The sequence below is a fragment of the Lissotriton helveticus genome, chromosome 5_1 (assembly GCF_964261635.1).
Source record: "Lissotriton helveticus chromosome 5_1, aLisHel1.1, whole genome shotgun sequence".
In the NCBI taxonomy this organism is placed as follows: domain Eukaryota; kingdom Metazoa; phylum Chordata; class Amphibia; order Caudata; family Salamandridae; genus Lissotriton; species Lissotriton helveticus.
Genome location: NC_136065.1, coordinates 1,556,621,388 through 1,556,636,099, shown reverse-complemented (window position 1 = coordinate 1,556,636,099; position 14,712 = coordinate 1,556,621,388). Strand labels below are relative to the sequence as shown.

Genomic DNA, 14,712 nt, shown 5'->3' with positions numbered 1-14,712 from the left:
CTGCTCTGACGCATCTCAATACTCCAACCGTCTTACACGCGCTTATCCTCAGCAAAGTATCCTCCTCCATAGCTATTTCCCATTCCTTTTTCTTTAATGCCGTTCTCTTCCCGACCAAGCACCCTTCCTTCCACACACATTTCCAAGGCCCAATCAATTTCATCTACTGGCAATCTTGACAAACAATTGGTCACAACATTCTTCAAACTATTCATGTACTCCATTTCAAAATTATTATTCTTGGCAGATAACATCTACCTTGATATTCTCTGTATTACATTTCCTTCTAAATCCTTCTCACCTTTAAACATGTGTATCAGTGGTTTGTGATCAGTCCTGAATTAGAAGGGCAGTACCAACATAAAGTATTTAAAATAACTAAAACCCCAGCAACAAGCTAAAGCTCCTCGTATTAGAGTATAAAGGTTCTGCACTTTGCAGATGTCTTGATGAGAATCAAACTACACGTTCTTGTCCATCTTTCATTTGTATCAGCACCGCTCCAATTTCTATATTGTTAGTATACTTTGTAATATACGTTTTTGTTGATATGACCAAGTGTTCTAAATTTGGAGGTTGCAAAAAACCCTCCTTCACTTTTGCAAAACCATGTTCACGTTTGATGTCCCACTCAAAAACACAGTTCTTTTTCAAAGTACTCGGCAGGCCTCGAAAAATCTATTTGCCAACTCGCTATGGTGAGCCAGATTTTATCAGGTTGAACTATATTTACTCACCGTTCTGGGGAGCTGACAAATAACAGGAGTTCTGTTCAGTCGGAAACTGTTCAGTCAGAAAGTGAAGGAGCAATAGTCTTTAAATAATTTTATCTCGTCACATTTGCTCTGTGTTCAGACACAGATGTCCGAAACTAAATAGTGAACTGTACAAATTATTTCAAAATATGTTTTAGTAGTTGTGAAAGCTCATTTTTGTATTTCTGTGTGATGAAAAAAATATTTTAACAGGATGAAAAACAAATCAGAACACTTACTTGGTGATGTCCAAATGATAAATATGTTTTCCGAAACCCACATTTCACAGATTATTGTGAATACACTATATCGTTTTATCAGTAAAGGGGCAATGTAGTGGGAAGGCTTTTGGCCATTTCTTGTAAATTAACTGTCAGTAAATGACAGTATGCTACTACATCATGCTTTAGTAATATATTTATTAAAAGTGAGTGTTTAAACATGAACTGAGAAACACTCCGGGATCATGTGTACCCCATATAAAGGCTAGATTCTTATTACACATGGAGCAAATGTTTAGTCTATTTAATCAAACTAAAGAGTTTTGTTTTGTACAGCAGAAACGCCGAACTCACAAATTTTAAGGTGCAGTCATATGTGAGAATGAAGAAAAAGGTGACTGTGTAAAATAAAATATTTGCCAATGATCAAACAATTTGAGACCAGTTTACGGGTCAAAGACATTACAGTTAGGTTGAGTAGATTATTCAAATTACTCTGCCTGCAGGTCTAATAAAATTTTTATGATTTTTCTAGCCCTGCACAGGGAGGCTCTACAAGCTCAATAAAATTCATTATAAATTTAGAGCAATACCCCGCTTACCCCATGAATGATTCAGCTAATATTTGTTCTCAGCTTTACTGCTCTGACGATGCTTTTCTTGGGCAGCCTTATACCATCTTTTGATATTTCATGTCCAAGATAGGTGTTTCGCATATGTTTGGATCCCAACCTCTTTGTAAATTTAGGTGCAGGTGCAATGAAAACTTTAAAGTAGAGGATGTCTTATTTTCTTCACAAGTTGCCTCCAGCTTTGCTCTGCTCCCACTAACCACTCTTCCTTCTCTCATTTCAACACATTCCAACCTTAGATTCAACATTCCCAGTGTCATTGCAATGTTAACATTCTATCAACTCTACACTCACCAGCCCAAGCAGGTTCAGAAACAGGTGCGTGTGCTTCCGAATCAGATTGTAGGCCTGGCAGCAAAGGTCCACAAAGTCATGGAATCGGCTAGAGGGTTTGTCGCCCCCATTGATGACATATGCCATGTCTGACGTGAAGACGAATGGAGCCCGATCCCTATAAAGGAGAGGGAAGCGAGCATGGTTAACAAGAAAATGATGCAGGGCTAGAATGCATTGAAAAACTTCTGCAAAATAGAAAACTGGAAAAAATATTGAGAGAGGACGTGGAGAAGAGAAATTGAAAGAGTGGGCATAGAGAATAGGAGATTCAATGTATGGATGGGATTATAGGGTGTTAAAACGGAAACTAAAAAAGGAGATTGAGCCAGAAGAATGTTTTTAACAGGATTGAGGATTACTATAAATGTATTAAGACATATGTCCATAAAACATAAATAATAAGATTAAAACATATGACTATCACAAACCCTCATTTGTACATATCATTAAAAACCAACCCTTGATATATAATAAACATTTAAAACCGTGCATAAACAACAGCAACATCAAAAATACATATTTGCCAGAAAGGTGATTGCCTCGAACCTGGACTAAATCTGGTATTTTAAAAAAGCCGGTTAAAAAAAAACATTTTTGCAGACTAGTAGATAATAAGGACAGTCAATAAGAACATGGTAAATAGAACATTTCATTTTTTTTTAAAGCATTTGCATATTCCCTTATCACTTATCTCACTGTACTATTCAGGTTGAGAAAAGATTGGATTACAACCAAGCCCCATTTTAAGTAGAGCCAATCGCATTTTGGGATTTGGAAGATCTGTTGGTAGGGAAAAAACCTCTGCCTGCCCAAGGGTGTTAACTATCAACATTATAGAAGGGTTGGGAGGCAATAAAAGAGCATTGTTATCAAACTGAATTTATTAGAGAATGGAACCCATGTACAGATTGTACCAAGGGTAATGTGCATAGACTTAAACTTATTGACTCTTTTAATAAGACCCATGGCTCATTTCCTTTCACTTACAATAAGGAGTAGTTTCTGTCCTGTAACTCCAGTTCTGTAGTAGGGGTATCTCTGTTATAGTCATAATCTAGTGAATAGTCCCGCCCATGTGCGTGGACCCCGGAGCAATCAAAAATAATCTCTTACAGTGTCGAAAAATGCAGACCTGCACAGACACTTAAGAGAGAATTAAAGACAGATAATGCAGCCTACAACACAGGCTACACTGTCCAGTACTTCAACTAGAAATTCCACCAAAAAAAATCCACAAAACAGCAAAGCCTGTACAGATTTCCCTTGCTTCAGCAGCAAAAACCCTCTGGAATAATAGAGAGGAGGATCTGGACAGACAAGCCCCATAGGCTGCCATTATGTGGCTCAGAACAGGATACTGTGCATTTAAGAGAACTTTCCAGAACTTCACAGTATCCCAGAATGCACTGCAGGTCCCATTTGCTTTCAGTTCTTTTTGAAGGCGTAACACGCCAGACCTGTAGCATTGCTTACATGAATATCTCTCTCTCTCCACCGGGGAGGAGGGCGGGCGCTTATGACTATAACAGAGATACCCCTACTACAGAACTGGAGTTACAGGACAGAAACTACTCCTTGTATGTAAATGTATGTAAATGTATAGGCATTTATATAGCGCACTACTTACCCGTAGGGTCCCAAGGCGCTTCGACCGCTGCAAAACCCTTCCTGGCTTCCCTGAGAGATGGTCCCTTAATGGGTATCTCCAGGGTGAGACCAGGCATCCCCGGCGGTCTGGTGGGGCCGTTAGTGAAGATGAGGCAAGCTAATGCCCAGAGTTGCCGAGTGTGATCGCTGATCAGAGTGGGCACCGAGGCGAGAGAATTATCGAGTCCGCTGACCCTGGTCCAGAAACCTGCCGCGCCGGGAATCGAACCCTGGTCCCGGGCCGTCCTCTGCTCTCGGGTCTGCCGCCTCTAACCAGAGAGCCACACTACTTCTGTAGTAGGGGATCTCTGTGTATAGTCATAATCTAGTGAATAGAATGGCAAACCCATCCCCACACCAAAGCGGCGGTGGAGAAACGAGAAATAACACCACAATTGTGCGAACAGATTTCGCAGCGAAGCCTGCCCAACCTGAGCGTCTGCTCTGGCATCAGTGTCCAGGCAGTAATGCTTAGCAAAGGTATGAACCGACTTCCAAGTGGCCGCCTTGCAGATTTCTGCAATTGGAACATTACGGAGCAAAGCAGTCGTGGCAGCTTTGCCCCTGGTGGAATGAGCCTTAGGTTTACCCCCTAAGGTCTTATTAGCTTTTTGGTAACACAATTGTATGCAGGACACAATCCACCTTGAGATGGACTGCTTAGAGGTAGCAAGACCTGTCCTGACTGATCCATAATTGATAAACAATTGGTCCGACCTACGAATATCTTTGGTTTTATCCAGATAAAATTTCAACACCCTCCGCACATCCAGGGAATGTGAAGACCGTTCCGCTGGAGATGAAGGATTCTGAAAAAACGTATGCAAAGTTATAGTCTGGTTGACATGAAAATCAGAAATAACCTTAGGAAGAAACTTAGGGTGAGTACGCATAACAACCTTAGCAGCATGAAATACAGTATAAGGTTCTTGGCAACACAACGCCTGAATTTCACTCACCCTGCGGGCCGATGTAATGGCCACGAGGAACGCCGCCTTCCAGGACAGGTGCTGCAACGAAGCCTTATGAATAGGTTCAAAAGGCTCCTTTATCAACCTGGACAGCACCACATTCAGTTCCCATGAAGGCGAAGGAAGCCTGACAGGAGGAAACACTTTCTTCAAGCCTTCCAAAAAGTCTTTGATCACAGGGATCTAGAAGAAGGAAGTCTGTGAAGGGCATTTCCTGTAGGCAGTCAATGCAGCCAGATGGGCCTTAATGGAATGAACATTAAGGCCAGACTGCGCCAGATGTAGAAGGTATGGAAGGATGACATCTTCCTTACACGTCGTAGGGTCATAGTTCTTGGACTTGCACCAGATACAAATCCTCTTCCACTTGTAAGCATAAGAAGTCCTAGTGGAAGGTCGCTTAGCCTCCTTCAGTATGTCCATGCAATCTTCTGGGAGATTAAGATGGCCATATTGCACTATCTCAGGAGCCATGCCGCCAAACTCAAAGACGAGAGGTTGGGGTGCAACATCAGGCCCCCGAACTTCGTGAGAAGGTCCGGCCTGCACGGCAACTTCATGTGAGGAAGGAGAGACCGGTGAAGCAGGTCCATGAACCACCACTGCCTGGGCCATTCCGGGGCAATCAGTATCATCCGCGCCCTGGACTGGGACAGCTTGATAAGAACCGTCGGAATCAGGGGAATGGGTGGAAAAGCGTACAGAAAGCTGTTCGACCAGTTGATCCATAACGCATTCCCCAGCGTCCCCGGCTGGTAGTACCTGGAGGCGAAGTCTCGGCATTTGCGGTTTTCTGCGGTGGCGAACAGATCTACGTCCCCACCTTGCGAAGTCTTCTCCTAGTACTTCGTCGTTTATGACCCATTCGTGGTTTTCCTGAATCAGTCTGCTCAGTGTGTCTGCCTGAACATTCTGCACACCTGGCAGATGGGTGGCCGTTATCGTAAGTCCTTGGGCCAGAAGCCATGCCAGATAGCCTGCGCCTCCTGCGACAGGGTGCGTGATCGCGAGCCCCCCTGCTTGTTGAGGTAATACATCGTGGTCGTATTGTCCGTCTGTACAAGCAGAGAGTTGGTCTGGAAGGACGGATGAAAGGCCTTCAGTGCCAAGTGAACAGCTCTGAGTTCCAGGAAATTGATGTGGTACGTGTACTCCGTCGGGGACCACGTCCCTTGAATCTGTAAGTCTCCGGAGTGCGCTCCCCAGCCCTGGAGAGACGCATCCGTCACGATAGTCTGAGTGGGAATGTCCTTGTGGAAGGGAACCCCTCTGAGGAGATTCTCAGCTGAACACCACCACTTCAGAGACTGAAGAGCATGCAGAGACAGTCGTATCTTGTCGTCCCAAGATCCTCTCCTCTGGTCCCACTGATCCTCCAAGCACTCCTGCAGCGTTCTCATGTGCAGCCGCGCATGTGGCGTCAGGAAGATACAAGAGGCCATCGATCCCAGTAGAGAAGACACCGTCCTCACTGTTGTAGAAGGAGTGGTCAGAAGACCCTGAGCCTTTCGACAAAGCGATAATCGTCGCTCCTCCGAAGGAGACACGCTTGCTGACCTCGTATCGATGGTGGCCCCCAAGTACTGAATGCACTGGACCGGAGTCGGGACAGACTTGGACATGTTGATGTGCAACCCCAGCTTGTTCAAGAGAACGCACGTCTTCTGGAAGTGCGCTTGAGCTTCCGAGAAGGAGGCGGCCTTGATCAACCAATCGTCCAGGTACGGGTAGACAAACACCTTGTTCTTCCTCAGGTGTGCCGCTACCACTGCCATGCACTTCGAGAATGTCCTGGGCGCAGACTTCAGCCCGAACGGAAGTACTGTGTACTGATAGTGATTGGTGCCGACTTGAAATCGCAGGAACTTCCTGTGTTTGTGTGCAATGGGCACATGGAAGTATGCATCCTGTAGGTCTATTGCACATAGCCAGTCTCCCTGTTGCAACTGAGGATAAATCTGATGCAACGACAGCATGCGAAACTTCTCTCTGCGAATCCATTTGTTCGCCTGTCGCAAGTCCAGAATGGGCCTGAACTCGTTCTTGTCCTTCTTGCGGACCAGAAAGAACCGGGAGTACAGACCTCTTCCTCTTTGCGACAGAGGTACGTCTTCTATCGCCCTTTTCCTTAACAGGATATCGGCCTCCGCCTGGAGCTCGCGCAGTTGATACTGCGAGCTGACCGGAGGAATCGATGGAGGAGGGCTGATGAACCGAAGACTGTATCCATTGCAAACAATATTCAGCACCCACTTGTCCTGAGTAATTTTTCTCCACTCTGCCAGAAAAAGTTGAACGCTTCCCCCCACTGGAGCGGGTAACGGATGAAGGGGAAGTAACCGCTCAGGGTCGAGACCCGGCCGGGCCTTTGTTAGCTGTAGAGGACTGTTGTCTACCTCTACCCTTCTGGCGCTTTTGGAAGGGTCTCCGGAACTGCTGCTGTTGTTGCTGCTGCTGTCCCGAAGACTGGCCTCGTCCTTTCCCCTGTGCACCGAACCGTCTCTGGAACGGGCGGTAGGACTTCTTTTCTTTGGGCTTTTCCAAGCCCACAGCAGTCAGGGTCTTCGCCTCTGCCTTCATGTGGGCCATCTCATCATCGGCATGTTTTCCGAACAGTGTTTCTCTGGAAAAGGGCAGATTGGCCACCCGCTGCTGGGCCTCCGGCTTGAGTGACGTGAGCCTGAGCCAAGCATGGCGGCGCTGGTTGATCCCGTGACAGTAACCATGGGCTGCCAACAGCGAAATATCCGCAGCCGTGCTGATGACCTGGTTTGAAACCAGCATCCCTTCCTTAAGTATTTCTAGGAAGTCCTCCTTCTTGTCACGTGGCAGAAGGTCCGTGAACTGTTCCAGGGAGTCCCACAGGGCACGTCTGTACCGCCCCAGCAAAGCTGAGTCGCTGGAGGCTTTCATGGTCGTGGAAGAAGTTCCACAAGCCTTCCGCCCAGCCGAATCAATCCATCGGCTTTCCTTATCAGGCGGCACGGTGGAGGACGGGGAGGTTGAGTGTAACTTCCTGGCCGCCGTCACTATAACTGAGTCGGGCACTGGGTCCATCCTCAGGAAGGCTGGGTCCGAATCCGGTGCTCTATACTTCTTCAGAAGTCAGGAGGGAGCGGCCTTCACCACCGCAGGTGTAAGAAACAGCTCCTCCGCAGGTTCGACCAGTCCTGGCACCAATGGCAGCAGAGGGCGAGACAGATGCTTCTTGTGAAGTGTCTCGAATATCACGGACGTCGTAGGTGTAGGAGCCGTCACTGTGATGCCCAATTTCGTAGCCCCCCTCATGAGAACCTCCTGGAACGTGCTGATGTCGTCCACCGGAGACACCCTTGTCCCCGGGGAATCCGACAAGGTCGGTGAATAGGATCGAGTCCTGGAGGAGTCCGTGCGTGACCTGGACCCTCGCCTCCTATGGCGGCGCCTAGATCTAGTGGAGGATCTGCGCCGACTCCTAGATCTACCTCTCCGTCCGGAGCGCGATGTTGACTTCCTAAGCCTCGGGCGATCCGCCGGTTCCACCGGCGTGGGCGTCTGAAGTTTGGCCGGGGCCTGCGGCTTAGGAGTCCCCTTGGGAGGTGTCGGAAACCTGGGCAACGAAAACGACCTCGGAGGAACCGGAGGAGGCTTCAGTGGCACCTGAGGTTGAGGTATGGTTTGCGGAAGCGGAGGCAAAGGCGGAGGGGTAGGAACCCTCGGAGGGGGACCCCTCGGCAATGGCGGCGGAGGCGTAACCTGCGAAGGCGTATACACCTCGGAATACACCGAGCCCGGTGATCCACCACCAGCCTGTGGCGTCCGAGAGCCTCCCATGGCATCAGGCCTCCTCTCCCGCTTCTTCGACTTCGAAGAACGGTGAACAGACGGCGAGTGTCGGCCCCTCGGCGTCGAGCGTCTCTTCCTCGACGTCGACCGTCGTCCATGCCTCGACGTCTACTTCGTACGCCTCGACGTCGATCTCTCGTGCCTCGACGACGACCTCTTGCGCCTCGACGGCGACCTCTTGCGCCTCGACGGCGACCTCTTGTGCTTCGACCGCGACCTCTTGCGCTTCGACCGCGACCTCTTGCGCCTCGACGTCGACCGCCTCGACGGCGACCTCGACGGCGACCTCTTCCGCCTCGACGGCGATCTCTTCCGTCTCGACGTCGGACCACTCCTCGACGACAAGGATCCCCTCGACGACGATGTTCTCCTCCTCTTCGCCGACGGCGAACCGCAGTGTCGCTTCGACGGCGAGTGCCGACGGCGGGCCCTTCGACGTCGATCACTCGACGTCGAGACCGACGAGGATGACGACGAAATCGTCACTGGAGACGTCGACGGCGGTCTTTGCACATCTCTCGACGTCTAGCGCCGACGGCGCTTCGCCCCAGAGCCCTGGGGGACGGGGAACAGACCGCAGTCATTCCTCTCGACGTCGTGGTCTCTGCAATTGACCCAGACGGAGAGGGGGCACGTTTGCTGGTCTTCCTGCCCCTAGGGAGCCCCCCAGAGGCCTCAGCATGGGTGGAAGGAGCCCCTCCAGACCCACCTTGTGCCTTCAGCCTTCTTTCCTCGAGTCCCTGAAGCCTGATCTTCTTTCTTTCCTTCAGGGTCCTTCCAGAGAAGCCCTGACAAATCTCACACTCCTCAGGAACATGGGAAGAGGGAAGGCAGAGGATACACACCTCATGTGAATCCGATTTGGCCTTCTTCCTGGAGCACTCCGGGCATTTGTCAAATAATGCAGGCATATTTGACATAAAAAAGGAGCAAAACCCAAGAAGAACAGCACTAAAGTACTTTAGAAGCACTCAAAACGAAATAATTAGTGAAAAATCACCAATAAACCCTTGAAAAGGGAGAGCTCAATGCTCCAGGGTCCTGCTTGCAGGAGCCGGAAAAAAGAACTGAAAGTAAATGGGACCTGCAGTGCATTCTGGGATATTGTGAAGTTCTGGAAAGTTCGCTTAAAGGCACAGTATCCTGTTCTGAGCCACATAATGGCAGCCTATGGGGCTTGTCTGTCCAGATCCTCCTCTCTATCATTCCAGAGGGTTTTTGCTGCTGAAGCAAGGGAAATCTGTACAGGCTTTGCTGTTTTGTGGATTTTATTGGTGGAATTTCTAGTTGAAGTACTGGACAGTGTAGCCTGTGTTTAGGCTGCATTATCTGTCTTTAATTCTCTCTTAAGTGTCTGTGCAGGTCTGCATTTTTCGACACTGTAAGAAATTATTTTTGATTGCTCCGGGGTCCACGTACATGGGCGGGACTATTCACTAGATTATGACTATACACAGAGATCCCCTACTACAGAATCTCTTCCTAACATAATTTTGAAGCTTCTGGTGCCTCTTCAGAAGAGGACAACTTATAAATGAAACTTAGGAGGAGGGAGACTGCCATGATATACCAAGAAGTGAGGTTAAATTCTCGGCGTATACCTTGAGTCATTTCACTCCCAAATATTCCCAGCTTCTAACAATGAATGAATGAATATGCACTTATATAGCGCATGGCTACCCTAGGGCATCCCAGCGCATTTTGTGACACCTGATCATTCTTAACTAATCATGGAAAAAGAAAGGTTTTCAGCTGTTTCCTGAAACGGAAATAGTTATGTTCAAGACGAATAAGGTCAGGGAGCTGGTTCCAAAATGTTACCGCATGAAGAGAGAAACGCCGGTCACCCATCCGTGCCCGTTTAATCCTAGGGACTGTCAGAAGTTTTTTATTGTTGGATCTAAGTATCCAGGTAACATGATATAATTGTAGCATAGACTGAATCAGAGGGGGGCCGTTGCCGGTAATGGACTTATGAACAGTGCATATGGCCTTAAACCAGATTCTTTGCTGCACTGGTAACCAGTGCAACTGACAAAGTGCTGACTTAGCAGAATTCCGCTTTTGGACATTCATTAGAAGTCGTGCCACACAATTCTGGACAGTCTGTAGAATCTTAATAGTTCCCTGAGGTGCACCCAGATATACAGCGCTGGCGTAATCTGGCTGTGATAAGATCAGGGCTTGAACCAACAAATGTCTAGCTTCAAAAGGAAGGAGAGGCAAAATCTTCCTTATCAATCTGAGCAGACCATAACAGGTTGCAGCAACTTTACGTGATTGTACTGAGAAGCTAAGATTAGGGTCCAACCATACACCCAGACTCTTGATTTGTTTCTTTGGTGGGGGAGGAGGGCCAAGACAGCTAGGCCACAAGGGGTCTAAATTCATAGGGGCTGCATGTCCTAGTATCATGATTTCCGTCTTGGAACCATTAAGTCTAAGCAAAGACAAATCCATCCACTCAGATACTTTGACCAGACAAGAGGTCAGGTTCATGTCACTATTATCATGTCGGTGGAGGGACACCACCAACTGGGTGTCATCAGCGTAGGTGACCAACTGGACCCCCCAATGTTAACAGGAAAAGGCAATTTTTTGCCGAAATAGTAACAAAGCCACTTTGGCCTTGAAGGATAGTCTTATAAAAGAAAGAATGAAAACAAGGAAATTGAAAGGTACCCGTTGGAAGAACAAATTGGATAGCTTCCGACTAGGAGTAACAGAGATCCCCTAAAAGCAAACTTGGCATTTCCATTGCTAAGTAGCGTTAAGATCTTACAGGAGTGCACAATATCACCTTTTCATGGGTCACAGACCCCAATGACTAATATGCTGCAACTCTTCCCTGAGAATTCCTCCTGCCCTGTAGAATTTTGAACCTAGTGCTAGCCTCAGAACATTCAGCTAAAAAAAAACGTCCAGCACAGATATCCTGTACATATTCAGTAATTTGTGCTATATTGCCCCTGTGACCGGTGAGGTCCTTAGATGCCTTTATTATACTCTATTCTATATGGCTATTTATAGAGCACTAAGCATTGACCCCGTAAAAGGTGAGCTGGCACAGAAAATGTGTTAATAGAAGATTCTGACACTCAAGAAATGTGAGGATATAAGGGAAACAATCAGAAAATTAAAGTTTTATCCACTTCCTAAACTTAAGATAGTTGTCTCTTTCTCCGATTGAATGGTGCAGCATCTTTTTCTCCGATTGAATGGTGTAGCATCTTTTTCTCCGACTGAATGGTGTCTTACAGGGTGTCTCCAAGAACTTTAAAATTTACAATCAAAGAATACACATTTGAACCTGGGGACCACAATGTTTATAGGAAGCCGAACACAGGCTTTAAATTCACAGCCAGACACCTGGTAAGGTCATTGTTGAAAATGGTATGAGTAACACAAACTGATTTAAATTCTTTCCTTACGTGGTAGTTAATACAAAGATCTGATTTTGCAAAACCATGATCAAATTTGCGTAAGCCAAATATTATTCTTGCTGGTTTATACTGGATATATTTAAGTTTACCAGAGGTAGGGGTGGCATTAATATAATCAATATGAGAAGGCATATTAAAGGCATTGACTGTAGAAATCTTATGGGCTATATACAGAAAAGGGATGATGCGCCATTGACTGAGAAGATAGCTAAATCAATTTTTGAGCCAGCGGAGAAATGCACATATAAACAGATTTTAGCATCTACAAGGATTCCCAGATTCCTGCCAAAAAAAGATGGTGCAGGGCACATGGAGTATCACCACAGACACTCACTTCAGATATTCGGAAAGTTGAAGGTAAGAAGAAAATTAGACTGAGAGGATGTCAATTCTTTAGTTACAGCCCCATATCATTAGTGACAGTATCATTTAATAGACACTATTGAATCCTAGCCCTCTGTGTGTTATTAAGATTGCTTTTGCAGGACAGATAATGACAATCACAGCCAGGGGGATACTGTGCATCGTGTCGATGCAGATGGCAAGTGTGAGGCTGAATGAACTTTGAATCGAAGACAATGAGAACATAAACTCATGTAGAGTTCCTGCTGAATTATACTACTTAGCAGGGAATTAAGAAAAAGTACCTTCTGATCAGAACATTCCAATGTAGTAAGCAAAATAGTATTTCATAAAATTCAACGATCACCCATTTGAGACTTCATACTTCTATTCAAGATATACAAAAAAGTTTTCAATGTAGTTTACATTTAGCCCAAAGAGTTAAAAAAAAAAAATCCTCTTTTAAAGAGGACGTTATTCTCTAGACTCATTCTCTGCTGAGATCTATAATTGCTTCTGATGTTAAGGCAAATCAAAGCATCTTCCTGCAGTTTTCTTTCAATTTCTTCTATGCCAAAAAGAATATTATTTCAATGCCAGGATGGCTCTCTGACTCTAGATGGCTTTCTGATTTTACATTAATGGGATTTAGGATTCTAAACAAGGAAAAATGTCTTTGTTTGTGTACTGTCATTGGGAGTAAAGACTTTCCCACGAGCAAAGAATAGCATATTGACAGCAGCATGTATCACATTTATATTACCAGAATACCAACTGCCCACCTCCCCAGTTGCCCATTACACATGGGGAAAAAGTCAACCTCCTTATGGTTACACAGTAGTATCCTCTGTGGATTCTATCTTTTAACACTGGTGACACAAGGCCACCAAAATTACTGCACTGCAACTGGATAACCAAGTTGAGTACCTGACACATCCGAAGTAGCAAAGAGGTGAATTCAAGGCATAGTCTAGCAAGCGACAGAGGGTTTCAGGTACAGAAGCTCCTTGGCTGCATGTGATCTGGGATCCTTATGCGGTCTTTCACGCAGTTCATTCAGTCAGCTGAGCCTTCTTCAGACCCTCCAGCAGCAAGGGCAACTTCTCCTCTCTCATAGGTAACAGGGCAAGGAGTTCTGTCAATCAGTGACGGTCGCAGCCTGATTGGAAAAGAACAACCCACCTACAGTTTGTGTCTCTGGCAATCTACCTGCTTTGGGTTGATGCAGAGTATATCCAATGTTCAAGTACAAATTACCAACTCAAAGGGGCAAGTATTAATCATCCTCAGGAAGCCAGAAGAGAGCACCGGTGTCAGCTTCAAACTCTTCTCCCAGTCAGGGCACCATTAGGCGGGAGTGGCCATTGGGCGGCATCCCCAGAACTAGAATGAATGACGCTTAGAGTATTGTTATTTGTGGTGCTGGAATGCTGTAGTTACGAGCACCAGATAACTCTCTTCCTGAAACAGATAAAGATCAGGAAAGGAGGTCCTTCACGCGGGGAAGTACAGGCTGTCATTCTACCCTGGACACAGGCAGCTTGCAAGAGAATCACTGCCTTATGCACCACATACATGGTATCTATATGGATGTTATCCATCCCTTGCTTACAATGAAACTGTTGCATACTGTCACCCCTAAAAAAAACTGGTTTAATAAACAAGGAAAAGGAGGCACTTTAGGTGAAACTTCTGAGTAAAGCCTACTTAGGAGCACCTTTATTCGAGAGGCTGATTATAAGGTTTATTAGGGAAAATATAGAGGTGACTGGAAAACATACAGCAAAAATGTTGTCAGTAGCTAATCACAAATAAGACCAAACTAAATCAAAGGCTGATAGTTGAAAAGTCTGACAGACTGGGCAAGGACTCATTCCTCAAACTATTTTGGAAGGGTAAACATCCTCTACTGGCTCATTCTTTGCATTCAGTGTTTTGAATGGCCCACATCGAGTCTGTGATATTCATTTATTGCCTTGGAACCCAGCTAAGATGAGCATGGCTGTGGTCTTTCCTCCTTCCATATTAACTCCTCCATGGAAGGTGTCTTTCATGCAACCCAATGTTTTTACCCTCCTACACGTCCTGATGAAGACCCCTGAAATGGTTTCAAGCACCAATGACTATCTGGGTCGAAACGTTGACAATATTCTCTGTACTAAAGCAAAAATCCCCCTTGCACCTTTAACAAATCTCTAGATGCCTTTCTGGATGCGGATTTGTTTATTATGTTTTGGGCAAACAGATTGCAGGCTGCTTAAGTACTGCGTTGTTCTATATATTATTGCATTTTACGTGTATAGTCACTTTACCTTTCAATCTGCACGTGTACTGATGTCACACTGTTTGCACCTTATGAAGCAACCTTAGGTGTATTGTACACAGACATTTTCATGCACTTGTGCTAAAAATATATATATTGTGCAGTATTCATTTTAATTGGTTGTGTTTTTCTGTTTCCTTATGGTGCTGTTGATTAGTTCTTCCTTTTTTTAACCCCTTCGCTGCGGCGGCTATTCCGCCGCAGCGCAAAGGGGGAG

At 46.0% G+C, this 14,712-nt stretch overlaps 1 protein-coding gene across 2 annotated transcripts in view; it reads right to left on the bottom strand.

The window, feature by feature from the left end:
- PIK3C2B (phosphatidylinositol-4-phosphate 3-kinase catalytic subunit type 2 beta) overlaps positions 1-14,712 on the bottom strand; it is a 463,326-nt gene that overhangs the window by 105,649 nt on the left and 342,965 nt on the right. For both annotated transcript variants that reach the window (XM_078644643.1, XM_078644644.1), the window contains one exon: positions 1,903-2,059. In XM_078644643.1, coding sequence (XP_078500769.1) covers positions 1,903-2,059 — 157 coding nt within the window. The remainder of the gene's footprint in view (positions 1-1,902; positions 2,060-14,712) is intronic.